The 21792-nt window shown below is 41.8% G+C and overlaps 1 protein-coding gene across 5 annotated transcripts in view; it reads right to left on the bottom strand.

Moving 5' to 3' along the window:
* The window catches only part of MYRFL (myelin regulatory factor like), a 125424-nt gene extending 105197 nt beyond the window's left edge, over nucleotides 1–20227 (bottom strand). For all 5 annotated transcript variants that reach the window (XM_082742868.1, XM_082742867.1, XM_082742866.1 and 2 more), the window contains exon 1: nucleotides 15921–20227. In XM_082742868.1, coding sequence (XP_082598994.1) covers nucleotides 15921–15966 — 46 coding nt within the window. In that variant the 5' untranslated portion in view covers nucleotides 15967–20227. The remainder of the gene's footprint in view (nucleotides 1–15920) is intronic.
* Between the last annotated feature and the right edge of the window lie 1565 nt (nucleotides 20228–21792).

Consider the following 21792-nt stretch of genomic DNA (forward strand, 5'->3'; position numbering starts at 1 on the left):
TCCTGGGATCGAGCCCTCCATCGGGCTCTCTGCACGGCAGGGAGCCTGCTTCCTCCTCTCTCTCTGCCTGCCTCTCTGCCTACTTGTGATCTCTGTCTGTCAAATAAATAAATAAAATCTTTTTTAAAAAATTGGTGGCTGAGTATACTTTTATTTTTTCCAACATTTCCATAAACAGCCAGCAAAGGGAGGACCAAGTCCAAAGCATGGTTTCCAGCCCTGACTATCATGAAAGGCTAACTCAGATTTTCACACAGGAGCCTCCTTCTTCCAGGAGCAGACTTCTGTCTTTCTGTCATCCCCATGCAGATACAAAGAAGAAATGAAAGTTCTCCAAATACTTCTTAAGGCACAACACTTCTTGAGATGCATGAATCACAGATTAAAAAAAAAAAAAAGATTTTATTTATTTTTTTGACAGACAGAGATCATAAGCAGGCAGAGAGGCAGACAGAGAAAGAGGGGGAAGCAGAGAGCCCACTGCAGGGCTCGATCCCAGGACCCTGGGATCATGACCTGAGCCAAAGGCAGAGGCTTTAACCCACTGAGCCACCCAAGGACCCCAGGATAAGAGATTTTAAAGTGCCCTTCTACTGATCAATTGGAATTAGCCTAGTCTTTACTAGATCTTACTCTTCTATAGTCACACAGAAAAATCATCCCAAAGTACATTTACTTTTAGCAGAAGAGTCTTGGTTAGCTCCAACCTTGGAAAATTTGTAAGAAATAGTTTGTAGATGTCCTTTCTGCGTCTTCCTGCATATAAAACATCTTGTGTGACTTAACAGATTTGTTTCAAAGCAACAGGCTTGCCTAACCAACAAGGGAAGGAAGAAAAGAGGACTGTTGCTTCCACCCTTTGCATCTGTGGAATCCACTGCATGTGCACAATGCATGTGGGACAAGGAGAGTAAAATTTCAGGTGAGATACTCTAATCTGTTCTGTCCTGTTTTAATACACGCACATAGAGAAATAGCTATACAAATTTTAAAAACTGTTTCTATACATGCTTTTATGAGCAGTTAAAAATATAAGTCATACCGGGATCCTTTATAGACTATTAAATAGTAATATACTCTTTCAATTCTCTTTGGACTTTCAACCTTTACCTCCTAATTATCCACAGGCAAAACAACAAAAAATAATTAAAACCATTAGTACTTTTCAAAGAAGAAGAGAATTTAGTTCAGTTATATGCCTCAAAGCCAGCTTCCCCAAACCCTGTCAAAGCCTGGTTGAATGACATGTTTGAGGTCATCAATTACCAAGGTCAGCAGACAGCATTCTTCATATGAATTTTATGTCATCCCAGTCTTTCTGGAAAGACAATGACGGATCAAAGAACTAGTTCTCCTACAGTGAGAGCATCCTCAGAATGTAGATTATATGAAGCAAGTTCTCCCCTTAAACTAAATTTGCAGTCTCCCATCTTCAGACTTTCTTAAAGATTTACTGTGAAATTAGCACAAAATGCTTTAGACTATTCAAGAACAGGATAATAATAACAATATATTGTTTTCAGCTTTGATCGTATCCCCAAGCAAGGAATGCTCAAAAAACCTTGGAAATACAGTATTTTCACGGTTCCGTCTTTTCTGAAAAATGTTGATTTCAAGACCAATATGGAAAAGCTGAACCTTTTGCAATAAAAGGAAATACTCAGTACTTTGTCCTATGTTGCTTGGCAACTAAGGGCTATAAATGGATTTTATGATTATAAAGGCTCTGGAATTAATGTGAACATGTAAAAGTTGTAATAACTCCCTGGAGACAAGAGTGTTTCTTTGAAAAAGAAGTGTGTGTGTGTGTGTGTGTGTGTGTGTGTGTGTAGCTTGTACTCATTCTTATTTCAAAAGCAAGCAAGCAAGCAACTTGGTTCCTTCACACTTGCAAATGTTATAATAAAATCAATAGCTATCATTTATTTCCTCATTCATCTCCATAACCCTAAGAACCAGATGTTATTATCCCCATTTTACAGATGGAGAAAACTGAAATGTTAGGATGTTAAGTCATTAGCCCAAGGTCCACAACTAAGCAGCAGGGGAATCAGGATTCAAACCCAGGTCTGCCTGGTTCACCAAAGCCTATGCCACCACCCACAGCCATAAATTCACAGGAAGCATATTTCTCAGCTCCTAATATTTGAGGCTATTGATCAGCTTCACCCTGGTGGAGTGACACTCCTTCCAGCTGTCAAGTCATCTCACGTTCTCCTTAGAACACATTATCTCACATTACTGAGCATGACAATTGCTTCTTATGTTGCTACCATCAGCGAATCAGATATCGGAGTATCCTCTCACTGGGCTTTTTGTTCTGACTCTGGTTACCAAAAAAAGCCAAGTTGGAGAGTCAATATTTCCTACTACACTTCTGAGGAACCCCCCTGCCCCAATCCCCTCTACAGATGTTTGATTTGCTCTGAGCAGTGCTCAGGCCAGGGCTGGTATTCTTCTAGCTTTGCATTCTTACTGGGTAGCCTTGTCTTCTGGGAATCTGTAACCGCCTGCTCTATGAACATAAACTACTGCCTTTTTATCCCTAACACCTCATCTCATAGCATTGGAGCTGGGTTTTGCAAAAAAGAAAAAGAAAAAGCCGGATGACACTAATGTACCAATCACTCAGACTCCAGAATAATTTCATCTATGGAATGGAATTACATGCAAACTGGCGCCCTGTCACACACGCGCGTGCGCGCGCACGTGCACATCCCAGTTATTTGAACAGGAGCCGGAAGTTCGGCAGCTAAGTCTATAGATGGTCCTCTGCAACCTGTTCAGAAAACACCGGGCGGAGTGACGAGGAACACAAGCCTCTGGAGTAAGACAGGCTTCTGCCTAGCTCCAAGCTCTCAGACATAATAGCCGTGTTCCTTTGGGCCAGATACGAACTCTGAATCTCTCTTTCCTCATCTATAAAGTGGTGATAACATTATCTCATTGTTCATTTTGTTGTGCAAATTAAGAATTAATACAGCTTAAGATTTGGTACAGCGTGTCACATCAAGTGTTCATTACAGGCTAGTAGTTTTCTGACTGATCACAGGCTGCTTCAGGGAGCTCCTTTAAAAGAATGAACATTTTCTTAATTATATGTTACTGATACAACTACTGCACTGGGCAGTAACAGTGGGTCAGGCACCATGCAAAGCCCTTTGCCTAAGATCATCTTACTTCTTCTCATTCCTCTCCTATGAAACAGTATCTACTTCACTTGATAGCTGAGGACACAGGCTCAGAGAGACCCAGTCATTTGCCAAGGCTGCACCCTAAGTCCATGGAAGAGCTGAGATTTCCACCCAGGGCAATCTGGAAGCAAAGCCTGTGGTCTAAGAACCATGTCACTCATCACCACACATGCAGACTGGAGTCAGGAGCTCAGGGTTAATGTGTGTGATTTGTAAAGGTGCCTAATTTCCAAAGGTCATGTGGGTGGACTATAAAACATGGGCAAGACCTGTAATCAGACAATCCCCAAGATCATTCCTGCAACCCCCATTACCTTGACTGTGTTCCCTGATGCTTGGACTTTTTTTTTTAAGTGGGCTCCACACCAAGCATGGACCCCAACATGGGGCTTGAACTCATGACCCTGAGGTTAAGACCTGAGCTGAGATCAAGAGTTAGACACTTAACTGACTGAGCCACTCAGGCGCCCCTGGACCTTTATTCTTCCTCAGGATTGCACCATCCACTCCTCTCTTAAACTCCGAAAGTCTCCTGATGGCTTCTAAGTATTCATTTTGCTTCATAGCTAATGGCTCAGTTTGAGTCAGAGCCTGAACCTGTCATAAAGGGACTTGGGTTTTGAATCTCTCCATCCCCAGTTAGCATCTCTGCCTTGTTTTCTACTGAACGCCACACCACCTTCATTCCCTTCCCGCTAATAGCTCCTTTTAAGGAGAACAGAGGAAACCACCCTAGGTCACAGATCCAAGAGTAATCTACATAACAAACATCGGTGAGGAGCTGTGACTTCCTCTCCAGAGTTGGTCTGGATATTTAATACCCAGAGAAAATGAGATATCCAGAGAAAAGTGAGAAAATGAGCACAAACTGAACAGCTACATATAAGGCAAAAGAAGGGCCCCTGTTTCTCCACCAGAAATTCTGGTCAAGAATTTCACTCATTTAACACACATTCAACAAACATCTTTTCAGTAACGGCAACATGCAAGACAGAGAGCCTTCAAAGATGAGCGAGACAAAGACAAATCCTTACAGGGAGATGCTTACACTGTCCTCTGTGGGAGACAGACATGCAAAACACAGAAACTGAACTTTGATGTGAAGGGTGCGTACCCAAGGGTATAGACAAAGTGCGGGAGAAGCATGGAGAATTTTGCTTCTAACTTAGCTCAGGGAAGTCTGCTGGAGAAAGAAGTAGGAAAGTGCATTCTGGGGAGAGGGCACAGTCAAAGATCCAGTGTTATGAAAGGGCAGGAAGCATTCAAGAAACCATGAGAAGTTGTGAGGCTGGGGTATAGGTAATAGTAAGAACAATATTGAAGATAATAATAGTAATAGCAAAAATATAGTAATCCAGGGACTATTCTGAGCCTCATGTAGACAGCATCATATCACCTTCCCAAACCCTATTAGATAGTTACAAGGAATATTCTGGTTTTATAGGTACATAAATGAGACACAGAGATATGAAGTAGGAGGAAGATCACACAGCTAGCAAGGGGCAGAGTCAAGATTGGAACTCTGGCTTTGGAGCATGACCTTAACCACTTATATCAAACACCTGTAATAGATATGAGTGTGGAGGAGTCCCCTGCGATAGGACACCTGGAATGTTATCTTGGGACAATTACACTAAGCTCAGGCAAAGGAGATTCAACAGAAATGTTTAAGCGATGGCATCTACATGAGTCAACAGCATAGTGGAAGATGGTCAACAGAAAGACAGAAGTTAAGAGATTCTTGCAAGAGATGAAATCTCTGAACAAAGTGGGGGCGGGGGGCGGTTGCAGCCGAAAGACATTTCTGAGGTGGAAGCGACAATTTGATAAAAGATTAGCTACAGAGTGTAGAAGGAGTCATCAAGAGTGACACCCCAGTTTCCAGTTTGGGGGGTTTGTTGAAGAGCGAAGGGAACATGGGAGGCAGTGAAGACTGAAATCAGAGAGAAGATTAATGAGTTCCACTTTGAATGTGTGGATTTGGGAAAACTGAGGGACACCCAGGCTCAAACACACGTACTTTAAAAGGCTATAAATCCAGGTATTGGCAATAGAACTTGGGATATGTTGACCCATGGGAATGCCACTCAGGGTAAGCTTTGATGTTCCAATAAGAGAGTTTCCGAATCAGGACTCGTGGGCAGACCAGGAGGGGGCAAACTACTGAAAGCACCTGAGAGGACACAGGCTGGAGGAGAACCAGAAGAGAAGGTGCCAGGGCATCAAATAGAAGAGAGTTTCCACGAGTGAACAATGGGTGATGGTGACGAATCCCAGAGTCACCACCAGGAGGATGAGGTCGAATGTCTTTAATGCCACCCAGCAGTTAGAAGAAATTCCAATCGAGTAATTCAGAGCAGAAGCCTGATTAAATTGGGTTGAAAAGCAAATAGGACGTGAAGAATAGAGCGGGTATTTTTCAGATGTATTTTCAGGGTATTTTGGTGATGAAAGAGAAGTGAATGTCTGGGAGGCGGGATAGAGTTGAGAGAAGAGATTTCAGTCTCGTGGCTAACCCACTGATACCTGAATTTTGCTATGATTCCCACAGCCCCAGCGTGTTTTATTATCCTTTCCATTCCCTAGTATTGACTTGATTAAATCAATTTTAAGGTAATGTAAAGTACACCCAGAATCTTTTTAGAAGCAGGTTAGGCTCAAATAACGAGCAAATGCTGATCCAATGCCGAGAGTTTCCGCCTAGCAGACTGGGCCCCCAGAAGCCTCTCTTCAGGTGCTTCGGGAGCTCCCCTGGGGACTGAAGGAAGCCCAGTGCGGAGGAAATAATCACCTTTTTCTGGAGATTTTTTTATACCCACTCGTAAAACTGAGAGCAGACTTTGAAGAATTCACTCCCCTTTTGGTTACAGTATCCCTTTGGTATAAGCATTTTCTGATAAGGTGACAGCTCTGAATACAGAGATGAAACCATTAACTTTTTTTCATCACTGCTTTTAATCATGCCATCAGATCTCCCTTTCCCATCTCTTTACAACATTTTAAGTAGTAAGTTTCTAGACTTTATCAAACCGTGCCCCAGTCTAGGATCTTCTCCCTAGTTTGAAGGGCGTCCTCTCCATCATGGGGGCTCCAGGCTCAGGGTCCTCAAGAGGGGCAGGTGAGGGAAGCTGCCAACAGCCCGAGACCACAGCAGGGGGTGCCTCAGCTCTTCTGCTTCACAGACCTCACTGGGCACCTGATGAAGAGTATGGAGACTTCCACTAACATATTAGCCTACACAAACACCTGTTTCCACTCAGTATCACAGGCTTTGAATCCCCCTGAATCTTAACCCAGGTGAAGAACTCTGGGCATAGAGTATCTTTTTTAAGTCAAAAAATGAAAATTAGGGCGCCTGGGTGGCTCAGTGGGTTAAGCCGCTGCCTTCGGCTCAGGTCATGATCTCAGGGTCCTGGGATCGAGTCCCACATCGGGCTCTCTGCTCAGCAGGGAGCCTGCTTCCTCCTCTCTCTCTGCCTGCCTCTCTGCCTACTTGTGATCTCTCTCTGTCAAATGAATAAATAAAATCTTTAAAAAAAAATGAAAATTAATATCAAACAGCAGTGATAGAGACAGTCTACAGATTGATTAAAAGGGGGGGGGACTTCCTAGCAGGTAAGTTGTCTTAACTAATTAAAAAAAAAAATTCTATATGCCAGTAACTCTATTTTGAGGAGATTCATACAAAGTAAATAACAAAGGGTTTGGGGGGAAAACTTGATCACATTATATGTAGAACAAGGAAAGATCTAGAGCAAGCCCAAATGTCCAGCCATAACAACTGGTTAAATTACAGAACATCTCCAATAAAGGTGCTCCCACATGTTCCTGGGGGCTAAAAGGGGGAGGTGTTCTCCTTACTCTTCTGCTGTTTTCAGATTAGCTTTCCTCCTCCCTTCTTCCAATGAAGCACATATCAGATGACCAGGCCCCTCCTGGTAGCACCATCTAGGACCTTCTCGCTCATTCACTATTGCTGTCTCACTGGACACCCAGCATGTGCTTCCCTCTCTTCCCCTCTGCAACACCACTTTCACTATCACTCCTCAGGGCTTCCACATCCACCCGATACTCTCCCAGCCTCTCGGGTTCTTAAACCCCTCATCTCCCACCTTTTCTCCACCTCACCTCAGACACCTTCCGTCATGGTGCCCTGCGAAACCCTGGCATCAAACCAGTACCTGCACCCTCTGAAGTCTCAGTTCCAAGTGTTGTCTTCTGACCAGCCCATCCTTTCCACTCATTGACACTGGTGCCTCTACTCTTATCATTTCACCCACTGGGATCCCCCATTCATAAACCTTACAGCCACCTTTCCACACCTCTTCACCCCTTGCGACTCGCCCTTCCCTTCTTACCCCGCTGAGGAGTTAGGGCCCATCACTCCAATTACTCCCTTGCAAAGGCTAGTCACTCTCTTCCCTTCTCTCACCTGGGACTCACCTGGGAAAACCTCAACTTTGTAAAAACCCAGTTCTTCCCCTACCCTAAGCCTGCACTTAAGTGGCTGAATAGAAAATCATTCAAACATAATGACTGGCCTCACTTAAAGCAACAGAGCACAAGTCTCACACAGACACAGCCCTGACCAGTAATCCTACCCCTGGTGGATGAGTTGCCGGAATGCCACCTCCTCAGAAGCATTCCCGGTTACCTGAGCTTATGTCACCTGCTCTCCCTGCCATCTTCAGTCTCTCTCTGCACAACTATCTGGTTTTATTCTCTTCATAATTATTGATTCTCTGAAGTTATTCTATTCCCTTGCTTGTCTTCTCTCTTCAGCCAGATGAGGAGCTGCTCCGAAACAAGGACTCTGTTCACCACTGGAATCCCTCTGCGTGAGGGCAACCCCTGGCTCACTTTGACTGGCTGTTTCAATTAAAAAAAAGGGACATATGAGGAACTCGCATCCACATTCTACCGGGATGATCTTCAAGCAAGTTAACCTCCTCCAGCCTCCTGATTCTCATGGGAGGATAAAAATCCCTCACAGGACTGTGCTGATGTCACACAGAGAAAGCGCTAGCAAGGTAACAATGAGAATAACAATAGCTAATATTAATTAAGCTCTCTGTGCCAGGCGTAGAGATATTACAACCAAAATTTGGGATAATGCTGTTATCCGCATTTTCTAAATAAGGAAACTAAGACCTGCAGTCGTTTCCTCCTCCATCATCCGAGAGGCAATAAATGGCAGAACCAGGATTCACATCGAAGACAGCTGACTCAGAATCCATGTTCTTTTTTTTTTTTTTTTTTTTTTTTTTTTTAAAGATTTTTTAATTTATTTATTTGACAGACAGAGATCACAAGTAGGCAGAGAGGCAGGCAGAGAGAGAGGAGGAGGAAGCAGGCTCTCCGCAGAGCAGACAGCCCGATGCGGGGCTCGATCCCAGGACCCTGGGATCATGACCTGAGCCGAAAGCAGAGGCTTTAACCCACTGAGCCACCCAGGCGCCCCGAGAATCCATGTTCTTAATTAAACTCTATACCCAGCACATAATAAATGTTCAATAAAATCAGTCCTACAATGATAACTATAGGATGTTGCCAAGACACAACATCTAAAATTCCACCATTATGGGGCGCCTGGGTGGCTCAGTGGGTTAAGCCGCTGCCTTCAGCTCAGGTCATGATCTCAGGGTCCTGGGATCGAGTCCCGCATCGGGCTCTCTGCTCCACAGGGAGCCTGCTTCCCTCTCTCTCTCTCTGCCTGCCTCTCTGCCTACTTGTGATCTCTGTCAAATAAATAAATAAAATCTTTAAAAATAAATAAATAAATAAATAAAATTCCACCATTGAAGAACAACCAAACCTACGCTTAGAGATGCAACCTTTTTCGATTCATTTGGTCAAAACATCTTCGTGTCCACTGAAAGCACACAGGGACAAGGCTCAATACAGATGTGTGATGACATCTGATCATTTGCTGTTTGTACCTTCTGTGAATGCTCAGGTTTTATTGGCGCAGAAAGAAGAGGGCAAAAGGGTGCTGAGAAGCTGAGAAAGTGGTGGCCCCAAAGTGAAAGAAAAATAAAGAATTGAGGGCCTGGCCTGAGGCCAACGACACTCTTCCCCCACAAAATAGCCTTGCCCAGGGCCAGCCTTGGGCACTGTAGCTTTGTCCTCCCACACTGCTGATAGGTTTTCGGAGCTTCTGATGCCTCTCAGTTCAGGAAGTCAGACTCACCCACCAGTTAGAGTTGGTTTCACTTTTGGAGAAATAACATGCAAGAACCACTTCATACATTTACCATTCATCTGAGGCTTTCCATCACCTGGCAACACTTTTTCGGCTCTGCTTCCATTTATTCTATTCACTAGAGCTTTCCGCTTCTTCCTGGGCAAGTTTTCCTTCTTCCTATATTTGAACTTGCTGGGTTCTCCAAACCCAAGTTCAATCACTCTTTGTTGACTAGAATAGTCTTTTGCATTGTTCTTTCATTCATTTATTCAATTAATATTACTGACTGTCTACTATATGCACATAGGCACATTTTTAAAAATAATTTATTCATAGTTTCCTTTTTTTTAAGTTTATTCATTTGACAGACAGAGATCACAAGTAGGCAGAGAGGCTGGCAGAGAGAGAGGAGGAAGCAGGCTCCCCACGGAGGAGAGAGCCCGACACAGGGCTCGATCCCAAGATCCTGGGATCATGACCTGAGCCGAAGGCCGAGACTTCAACCCACTGAGCCACCCAGGTGCCCCCATAGGCACTATTCTAAGCGACATCTCTTCTCCTCCTCAACAATTCTGCTCACCTTCCTTGGAAGCCTTTCTAGATCCATCCCATGGGGGCTGGGCACTTGAGTCATTACTCCAGAGTTCTGTATTTTCCCCATTTGCCTGAACACCTGGCCCTCCAGGGTATCCCTGTAAAGTTCATGGGCAGCAGATGTTTTTGCCTATCCTGCATCCTTACAATTCTTGCTTAATAACAGCTACCTAACATTTTAAATCTTAAGCAGAGAGAGGGCGGCAGACTATTTGGAAGTTTGTTGACAGCTGCTTCCTGAATGGACTGTTCTTCCTCTTAGATCTCAGGAGCTGTCAGGTGGTTCCTGCCTGACCACAGCTTCGGGTTCTAGAAGCCACCTGCTCCTCAAGCTTCAAAGAGTTTCAGTGGACCAGTGTCTTCCTTGTGTTTCTCCTTGTTATCTGCTCTTACTATGTGGTTTTTTTCCCATTCCATGCAGTCAGGGTAGGAATCTCCTCTTTCGCTTTCAAGAAAAGTCAGCAAGTGTTTCAGAATGTACTTCAGGACAAGACCAAGAAGAGCTAAATAAGTTTTCAATTCAGAAAACTTCCTCCTTAAAGATTAAACACAATGAACAATTACATATTCTTTTCAAATCAGTTTTTAAAAATTTTTTAAAAGACTTTACTAATTGTCAGAGGGAGAGAGCACGCAAAAGCAGGGGGAGTGCATGTAGAGGAAGAAGCAGTTTCCCCACTGAGCAAGGAGCCCCATGCAGATCCCTATCCCAGGATTCTGGGATCATGAATTGAGGCAAAAGCAGGTGTTTAACCAAATGAGCCATCCAGGCATCCCTCAAATCAGTTAAAAAAAAAAAAAAAATATATATATATATATATATTTTTTTTTTAATTTATTTATTTGACAGAGATCACAAGTAGGCAAAGGCAGGTTGGGGGTGGGGGATGGGGGGAAGAAGGCCCCCTGCCAAGCAGGGAGCCGGGTAAGGAGCTGAATCCCAGGACACTGGGATCATGACCTGAGCCAAAGGCAGAGGCTTTAACCCACTGAGCCACCCAGGCACCCCTCAAATCAGTTTTTATAAAATCTTCTAAAAAGCCTGAAAATAAAAGATGAGTTCCTCTGATATCAAGGTAGTCCAAAGAAATACCCATAAGGAAACAAGAATTAAGAATGTGAAATTACAGCTTTCAAAAAAGGAAAAAAAAAAAAGAAGAAGTAAACTGAAGAATGAGATTTACTGCATTTCATTTGCTTATTCCTTTTTATCCAGAGAGCTGTTGTAAGAATTAAATGAAATAATGAGCATAAAGTGAATAGCATGGTACTGGGCACGTGGTAAATGTGTAATAAATGTTGTTATTAATCTGGTTCAAACTTAAGGTGAAATCGATAAAAGTCCAAGTTAACCAACTTAAAACTTTTCAAGTATCAAAGGATATCTAATTTTAAAGATAAAATCTTGACTGGGGCACCTGGGTGGTGCAGTCCTTAAGTGTCTGCCTTAGGCTCAGGTAATGATCCCAGGATCCTAGGATCCAGCCCCACACCCAGCTCTCTGCTTGGTGGGAAGCCTGCTTCTCCCTCTCCCAATTCTTCCTGCTTGTGTTCCCTCTCTCGCTGTCTTTTTCTCTATATAAATAAATAAATAAAATCTTTAAAAAAAAAAAGATAAAATCATGACTTTCATGCAATATAAGATGAATGCACATCAAAGAATTAAAGTACCTAATTTTTAAAAAAAGATTTATTGATTTATTTGAGAGAGCATGAGCTGGGGGAGGAGTTGAGGGAGAAGAGGAGAGAGAGGGAGAGAAGCAGATTCCCTGCTATTCGAGGAGCCTCACCTGGGCTTGATGCCAGGACCACAAGGTCACAACCTGATCTGAAATCAAGAGTCCGACCCTCGACTGACTGAGCTACTCAAGGAGAATTCAAACAGCAGATCTAGATCTAGATCTACAATACCTATATCTATCCATCTAGGCCATGGGGTGGTTTTACAAGAAAATGCAAAATTGGTTTTTACCCACTTAAAGCAAGTTCATTTGCATTATCTATAGACAAAATCATTTACATGGATATAGTTACCTGCAACATCTAGAGTTTTAAAATAGCTATAACACAATGAAAGGTATAAATCCCACAGAATTTGATACCCCCAGAAGGATGTGATCTAGGCATGGTTTACTAGGGAGGAGGTCTGTAATCTTTTTCACCTGTATCAAAGTCTTTTGTAATTTTTTCTTTATACATGGATCTTAAACAGAAGAGTTTTGCTGAATTAAACTCATTCTCCTCTATTTAACATATCCTGATTAAAACAATACATTTCAACTATTAAGTGCTTAAATAGTAAAGTATAAAGAGGAAAATGAAAATCCCCATGTTCTTATCACTAGGAGTTAACAACTATTAATACTTGAAGCGTACTCATCCAGTCAGTTCCGGGTCTGTGTGTGAGCATGTATGTATAGATATTAACTGTTTTCATGTTCTTCTCTTTTTTTTTTTGAGATTTTATTTATTTACTTATTTGACAGAGAGCACAAGTAGGCAGAGCAGCAGGCAGAGGGAGAGGGAGAAGCAGGCTCTCCGCTGAGCAGGGAGCCAGACTCGGGACTTGATCCCAGGATGATCTGAGCAGAAGGCAGATGCTTAACTGACTGAGCCACCCAGGCATCTCTATATTAACTGTTTACAAATCAGTTTTAATAAACTTTGTTCTGGGAAGTTACATGTACATGTATATATGTATACACATATATTCAATCATATATACCAATTTATAATCCCCCTTTCCCCCTTATATAATGAACAATTTTTAATCATCATTTTTATAGTTATAAATATTCCATTACATGGAAAAATCATAATTCATTTAATTAATCCAGCACTATTAGGAATTTAGCTCGTAACCAAGTTTAGTTATTGTAAATAAAATAAGGTGCTTCTCTTCTGATAACCTTTCTCTTGCAGTGGTACCAGCTTTCTTGAAAAAGCCCAACATGTCACATGGTATCAGTTCCCAGAGGACGTTGGGATCCCTAGAATACCCGATCTTTCTCTGCTTTAGTTCACTGACCTACCTATTGCATCAGTGGCAGACTGGGAATTAGAATTAGAATTGCTAGCCACCTGAAATTGCCCTTTGTTCTTGTCATTTTCCTGACACACATCATAAAGATTTCGGCATAAAGTTTAAAACAAAAACTAAGATCATCATGAGCTTTGACACGTAAGACCATTTAATTGAAAATGATATTGTTAATCCAGATACTTTTTTATCCTATTATTTTTTAAAGATTTTACTTCTTTATTAGAGAGAGAGCAAGCAAGAGAGAGAGAACACAAGCAGGCAGGAGCAGACTCCCCGCTGAGCAGGGAGGCTGACATGCACGGGGCTCCTTCCCAGGACTCTCGGGATCATGACAGGAGCCGAAGGCAGACGCTTAACCAACTGAGCTAACTGGACGCCCCAATCCAGATACTTATAAAAAAATTATTTTTCTAAAGTAACCTCTATGCTCAAACTTATGACCTCCAAATCAAGAGTAGCATGCTCTATCAACTGAGCCAGCCAGGCACCCCAATCCAACACGTTCCTGAGGAAAATGCATTTAAGGCTTAGTTTCTTAGACTGAAGAATCTGAGGAAACAGAAAAATAGCTTTCAGCTAGGTAACAAATTGCCACAATTTTTCTTGATTTTTCAGACTTCATTTTGTTTTTGTTTTTGTTTTTGTTTTTTTAAATATAAGATCGCATTTAATTAGAACTGACAGGGGCACCCAGCTGGCTCAGTCAGTTAAATAGCCAACTCCTGATTTCAACTCAGCTCATGATCTCAGGTGTGAGATGGAGCCCTATGTCAGGCTCCATGCTCAGCAGGGAGCTGCTTAAGATGCTCTCTCTTTCGCTCTCCCTCAGCCCCTTTCCTCCCTCTCCCTCTCAAGGAAAAACAAAAAAAAAAGAACTGATACATGAACAGGAGCATGAGCAACTGGCTCTCCTCATGAGAATACCATATCTAATTTCGCTGTCCTCATTCTAAGGAATATTTCAGAAAGGAATCGTTAAGATCTAAGGGAAAGACTACAAAGCCCTACAAACTACCAAGGCACAAGGTGGGTGCTCGGTATTTGCTCAAGAGTGGAGGTAATAAGAAATTGACAACCAGCTGTATGGTTTTCAGGCAGAAGGGAATCACTTAAGCTAGTGGCTCTATTTTTTTTATTTCCTAAAATGAGGAGAAATGACTGCTCCCTCATGAAAAGAAAGGCTTCAAATGGAGCAACACAGTTTGGTTTAAGCTAAGAAAAATACTATTAAAATAATAATCGGATATTTTAGCAAGCTACAGAGAAGACTCATGAAACTATCCTTAGAAACATCTGAAAATAAGACAAAGACAGTCTAGGAATCCTATTGGTGTAAAATAAACCAGAAGGTAGACCAGATGAACTTTCTAGGTCTAGAAGGAATCAAGTAGACTTCATAAGTGGTTTCCCTAAAATAAAGCATTAGTAGCTAGAGCTTGGAGATTGCTACACACTGCTAGAATGAAAGTTGCATAGAATATAAAATCATAGACTATAAAATAGAGCTATGTTAGTGTGCCTACTGTGTGCAAAGCCTGGCCCACAGGGACACACTGATCTGGCTACTATCAGACACCAAGAACCCCTGGGATGGGTCCCAACTGAGATAATGTGATAATTCTCTTGGTCTTACATTTCTTATTGTTACTTCTGACAAAATCCAAGCCACAGAAACCACTATATTGTATTGATTCCTTCTGATGGTGACCTAGAATCTCACCAATTCTTTTGTATGCTCACTCTGTATTTGGTACTTTTTGGTGTTGGGTCAATTCCATTCAACCTTTTAATATCTAGAATTTATTAGGCACTCTACAAATCACAAGAAAGGCCCAAAGCACTTCTCAATGTGCTGCAAACTGCCCTCCAGATTCTGTGAATAAACAGGTCTGCCCTCAATTCTCCTATTTCCTCCTAGGAAATACCTTTCAAATGTATAAAAGGTATGGTCACAGTTCCCTTCACATGGAAGTCTGAGCATGGCTGATGAAACACCAAAGCCATACTGAAGTCTCCAATGGCAATGACATTTTCAACAGACCCTCCATGAGAACATCAACCCCACTAAATATGAGAAGCTTTACCACCAGTTCAGGTTTTTAGAAGGAAGAAAATCTGTGTAACCATGTCCTATAGTATGCCTCTCTCAGAGGAAAAAGTACGCATTCCTATTGTATGCCTGTCCCTTCAAAAACAAATCATTATTCAGTTGCACATTATTAAAATGTTGTGAGGGGCACCTGGGTAACTCAGTCAGTTAAGCCATTGCCTTGGGTTCAGGTCCTAATCCCAGGATTAAGATCCCAGTCCTGGGATTGAGCCCTGATTCAGGCTCTCTGCTCAGCAGGGAGTCTGCTTCTCCCTCTGCCTCCCCCTACTTGTGCTCAGGCTCTCCCTTTTTCTCTCTCAAATAAATAAGCAAAATCTTAAGAAAAAACAAAATAAAGTGTTGTGAAAAGCAAAAATGGGAAGGGGGAAGAGGTGTTCCTTTGCTGTTTTATATACTCAGAGAAAACTATCTTAATAAAATCTTACATCCTTCCTGTGCTGCATTCAGTAATTTTAGAGACAAGACACGCCTGCAATTTTTGAAACGTAGGGGATTAGAAGAAATACAATCTAGCACGGGAAAGAGGCAAAAACACTGACAACACAGATATGCTGACCCCGTGATTCTTTTAACAGCCAAGCTAGAAGATAGAAATTCTGTGTTCTTTTAAATCACTACCATTGATTTTTGCTAGAAACACAGCAAATAAACCACCACTTCCAATTTTAGGCCAGTTAGTACAACAGCATTTCTTCCCAGGCCAAGTTTAAGTGAATTCCAAAAAGGTGAAACAGTGATTGCGAGCAGAGCCATTTCTCAGAAGCAGGAAGTGCATGTTGGAAACTGGCCTCTTACCTTCAAAGAACTGCTGCAGGGCCTCCTTTTCCCCTAACACATCCATGGTGCTGGAGTCCTATGGAGTCCTATGGAGATACTTCCTCCCAAAACAAGGGTTCTCAAAGCTCAGGAAGTAAGGGCTGTCCTCTCAATTTGAAGCCTACGAATGCTCTCGAAAAATCTTCATTTTCTTTTTACTGGAGCGAAGCCTATCTTCTGCCAACAAATGTGTCCGGAAAGATGGTTAGTTTCTCAAAATGATTATAAAACCAGGATATGTGACCATACAGAAAAAAAAAAATTCATGGTGAGGGAAGTGGTAACAAATCCATCTATCTTACTGAAGGGAACTGTTTCTACTCTGCCTTTCGTCTTTGTTTTAAGGACCTTTGTCCTTAGTGACACATGTAATTACATAAATGGGCAATAAATACATAGTCTTATCTCTCATTCGTCCTTTTACACCAATATATTTATCTCTCCCTCTCTATCAACCAGATCAATTTAGCCATAACCAGGCAAATATACAGAGTGTGTGTGTTTTTTACCTAGAGAAATTACATCAATGAAATTGCTTTTTTAGATACCTTGAATAGCAGATATTTTAAACAGGCTTGTGCTAATGAAAAGTTAGGATTTGTGAAGTATTTCCAAATTTAACCACAGTGGAAACTTACATTCCTTTGATACACACCTAGCCTATCTCCTCCAGATTTTATTTTCTTTGGAAGTATAACATATGAGAAGCCCCTCTAATGGGCAACAAAACAGCATTTGATTCAGTAACTCTCACAGTGGAGTACATATGGTTCACTATTATTAGCTGGTTTCACTCCTAAATATAAAAGTTCTGCTATCCCACTCAGCTATTCATTTACTTAACAGTAGCCTAAGAATACAATTAGGAAATTAAATTGTCTTTTAGTCCCTTCCTTTTCTCTTTTTCCCCAACTTGTTATCTTGAAAACATTTTTAATCTATTGAAAAGCTGCAAGGATAGTACCGTGAAATAAATATCCACTCATTCTTCATCCAGATTTACTAATTCCTAATATTTTTCCACTTCTGCTTTTTCTCTCTTGCTATATACATTTTTGGCTAGGCCATTGATATCCCATAAGTTTTAATCCCACTGTCCCCAAAATATCTTTATATTTCATCAAATATGACTTTTTGTTTTCTGATCAAGGACCTAATAAATGTTCACGCATTGCCTTTGGTTATGTCTTTTAAAGATAGAGATATAGAGATATTGTCATTTTTAGCTGTTTGGCTTTTTATGACATTGACACTTTTTTAACAATCCAGGCCCATTGTCTTATGGAATGTTCCACATTCTGGATTTGTCTGATTGCTTCATTATTGCTAGAATTAGTATAGATGATGTGGTATGCTTCCTTATAAGTATTTTAAAACTTCACACATATAAACTGTTCCTCAAAAACAAGCTAGGTAATTCTATATTGGGGGGAAAAAAGTGAAAGAGATTTAAAATCTTATTTTGAAGGTTATATTGGACCCCAGAGCTTCAAGGACAAGTCATCAAGTTGCTTAAAGAAATGAATTTTCTACATTTGTTTGTTTGTTTGTTTTTTCTCAGTTCAACTTGTGTTGAACTCTCTGCTGGGTGCAGGAAGGAAAAAGATGAGTAAGTAATAGTACCAGCCCTCCCCAGGTTTCAATGTGAAGCATGCGAGAAACACAAGTCACTCAACTCAAGGAGACCTTGATAAGGCCTGGGGAAAACATCTCATGAGAACAGAGGAAGTAGAGATTTATTTAATCTAGGGGGTGTCACTAAGAGCTGCAACTGGAGGAGACTCAAACAATGGCACATGTATACAGAAGAGCTGGGGCAGTATGTGCTTCGCAGAGAGAAAAGGTGGCAAATAAGTTGTAGAAGGATTTGGGTAGATTTTGAACGCTGGGCAACATCGGATTCCGTACAAATATATACTCTCTGTCCATGATTTCTACTTGGGCAGTGGTCATGCATGATGTAATTGAAAGATGGCTGTGTTGGAAAGTGTTGGTTAGAGCAATAACAAATTTGGACCCGTATTAAAACCCAAAGATGGTATCGGATACAATATTGGCTATAGATGGGATGTGCAGAGCAAGGAAGAGGCCAAATGATACTTTTAAGTAGATGCCTTTAGGTGCAATATGAATTAGGATGCCGAAGACCTGTAGCCAGGGCTAAATCTAGACTCCCAAGAGAAGCTCCCAGCCACATTTTCTGGAGGCCGTTGGAAGTAAGTTGTCACGCTGTATTCACTGCCAAATGACTACAGAGGATCCAGCCAATGATTCACCCAGACACCTCAGTCTCAGCAGCAGACTAGTGAGTGAGCAGAAACAAAAAAGGGAAAGAAATCGGATTCCAGGTGAGGGCTGAGAAGCAAAGTTAGAATAGGATCCCAAGCTCAAATACTTACCGGGCCAGGCAGGTAAGTGAGTACAATGGGTCCACATAAGCAAAAACCAACCATGTAAGCATATTGATAACTGACAAGTGACCCTTTAGTCTTGGGGTCAGGAAGACAGGGGTGGTAGGGCATAGGGCAAACAGAGGCTACAAGCCCTGCTAAAGAGTGGAGTGCCCCAACAGGTAGAACACCTCAGCTTCCTCCAAGAATGTGGATTCAGTGTGCCAAAGTGGCCAATTTTAAAAGTGAAGCTAGAAATGCAGATTTTAATTTTAAATCTCATTTTTAAATGTTGCAGCTAATTTTAAGTCTCATTTATAAATGATGCAACTAATTTGTTCAGAAACAAATTGAATGTAAAAATAAACCAAAACATCGTCAAGGACAAACAGCACATACGTGGAAACATGACTCTGCCTGCGATATGGTGGTGTGCAACCTCCAAGTGAGAGGCTAACCGATAACAACCAACATGGTTTGAGGAAGGTAAAGAGAATGTAGAAGAAAGTTGTTGGGAAGGAAGGGCTGGAAAATATATCTGTATTAATTGATGAGCCCAGAACACACATCTGAAGGCACAATCCAGCTGGTGGCAATGGGGGTTTAAGGTTTCTCCCTCTCAGAGAATAACAAATACCACCCATATGTCCTTGATTATGGTCTTTACATCTCTAAGAACTCATAATTCTATTGGGCATCCCCATTTTGCACAGATTTGGTAGAGATTTATCTCTTGAGCCGCAATCTAATGTAGCTGTGGTTTAGATGTTTGGGTACTGACGTTTCCTAGAGAACTCCAAAAATAAATAGGTAAAAGCTGAGCTGCTGTGAGGGTTTTATTCTTCTCTATATTTCAGCAGCCTTGGTCATTTGTGGTATTGTAACTTTTTAAGTTTTAGTTTTTAAAAGATGCTGACTTGGATGAGTAATAGTAGTGGACATGGAGGGAAGTGGACAGATTCAAGGTGTGTTTTGCAGAGTTGGTGTGACTTGCTGATGGACTGGATTGGAGGTGGATTGGTGACAGAACCAAGAATAAGCCCTAGACTATTGTGTAAGCAACTGGGCTGTGTCAATGTTGGGTTTGAGATGCCCATTAGAAGTCTAAGTGGAGGGGCCAATGGGCAAATATATACAAGAGCCCGAAGCTAGGGAAGGGGTGTCAGGGTTGGAGATGGGAGAGTCAGATGCAAATGGTACTTGATTTTCAAAGCTAGGGGCCCAGATAAGATGATCTAAAGAATATTTAGATAACAAGAAGGGGGCCCAGGGCAAAACTCTAGGAATTCCAGTATTTAAAAGCTGAGCTAAGAAAGAGCCAGCTAGAGTTGTGATCAAAGCTGTCACAGAAAAACCTCAAATTCCCCACTGCGGCTTACTAAGACCTACGTTGTCTGACCCTATGCCTCCCTCTCCAGTTTTCTCTTATCTACCTCCCTGACACCAACCATACACTTGGGCTTTTTGCTGTTTTTCAAATATGTCAGGTTCATTTCTCCCTTAGGTGCTGTACGCCAGCGTTGGGTTCTCTCGCTGCTTGCCTCCCTTCATAAGCCTGGGTCTGGTCAGAAGAGCCCAGCTTGAAAATGTGACCTCCTGAGGTGGCCTTCCCCAACCCCCTGATCTGGAGTACTCCTCCATTCCCCTTCTAGCCCATTTTAAGTATCTCTAGAGCACTTACCTTTTAATATTAGTCTTCTTGTCCATTACTCACAGAACGGAGAGTTCCGCAAGAACGGACCTCACCTGTCTTGCTCACTGCTCTATCTCCTGCACCTACAGCAGCACCTGGCACACACAAGACCCACATACATGTGAACAATGAGGAGGAATTCTGTCAAGAAGTTCTGCACAAAAATTAACAGACACTACTGGGCCCTTGTTTGTCTATATCAAAGAAAATGAACTATTTTTCTAGCACAAAAGTTAGATGCAAATATAAATTCATATTGCTTTGACATCTCTGTCTTAAACAATGAGTCAAAATTACTGAGGGGAAAACACAACAAAGAAAACTTCTAAAAACAAAGTTTCTAATAAAAGATACAGATGTAGTGAAAAGAAGGGCCATCTGTACCCCAATGTTTATAGCAGCAATGGCCACAGTCAGCAAACTGTGGAAAGAACCAAGATGCCCTTCAACGGACGAATGGATAAGGAAGATGTGGTCCATATATACTATGGAGTATTATGCCTCCATCAGAAAGGATGAATACCCAACTTCTGTAGGAACATGGACGGGACTGGAAGAGATTATGCTGAGTGAAGTAAGTCAAGCAGAGAGAGTCAATTATCATATGGTTTCACTTATTTGTTGGCATAACAAATAGCATGGAGGACATGGGGAGTTAGAGAGGAGAAGGGAGTTGGGGGAAATTGGAAGGGGAGGTGAACCATGAGAGACTATGGACTCTGAAAAACAATCTGAGGGGTTTGAAGTGGCAGGGGTGGGAGGTTGGGGGAACCAGGTGGTAGGTATTATAGAGGGCATGGATTGCATGGAGCACTGGGTGTGGTGAAAAAATAGTGAATACTGTTATGCTGCAAATAAATAAAAAGTAAATTAAAACAACAACAACAAAAAGCAGACTCATGTAAGACTCTAGCTGCACAAAATGAAAACACACAGAATTCACATGGTGGTGGTGCAGAGTGGGTAGGTCGGTGGTTGCCACTCAAGAGCTGAAACCCAATGTTCAGGAACTGAACCTTTGTTCTTCCAGTATAAATCCTGAGTCAAAGGTTGTGGATTGTTCTAAAGCTGGGAGAGACAACAGAGAACACTTGATTTACCCTTCATTGAAGAGGCCAAAAAGGAGGGGTGACCGGACTAACTGATCAGTTTTGGGAACCATCCCTGGAGAATGCAGTTCTCCTAAGCAACTCCTAATCCAACTTCTCTCCATTAGGCCAGGCTCTCTCCTCAGCTCTGAAACTATTTATAGAAATTCATCAAAAAGTCTAGGTAGTCTAGGCAATTAAATTCTGTCCAGAAATGCTCTCCTGAGCCAAGATTCATCAGCACACTAATTATTCCATCTCCTTTGCCTCACCATTTTTGCTAGCTCCTCTGTAGTCAGCCTTCTTTGCAGGCTTTTTCTTCCCCAGTGCCATACTTCTCCATCTCCAAAGTATCCCTAAACTCCTATCTGATCCCACAGCTAAACTACTCTCAAATGCATCACCTAGCCTGATCTAATCGTTGAATTTGAACTTGTGTATCAATACCTACTTAATATCCCCATCTTGATGCTTAATGGGCCTCTAAAACTTAACACATCAAACACTGAGTTCTTGTCTCTATTCCATGTATATATAATTTGAACCTATCCCAGAGTTCCCCATCTCAATAAATGCAATAATAGCTTAAGCCAAAAGCCTAGGATTCGGACCCTACTTCTCTCCTTTCCTCTCTCCCAAATCCAATTTATCAGCAGGTCCTGTTTTTTGCTCTTGAATGC

This window comes from Mustela nivalis (genome assembly GCF_964662115.1).
Source record: "Mustela nivalis genome assembly, chromosome: 7".
Classification (NCBI taxonomy): Eukaryota; Metazoa; Chordata; class Mammalia; order Carnivora; family Mustelidae; genus Mustela; species Mustela nivalis.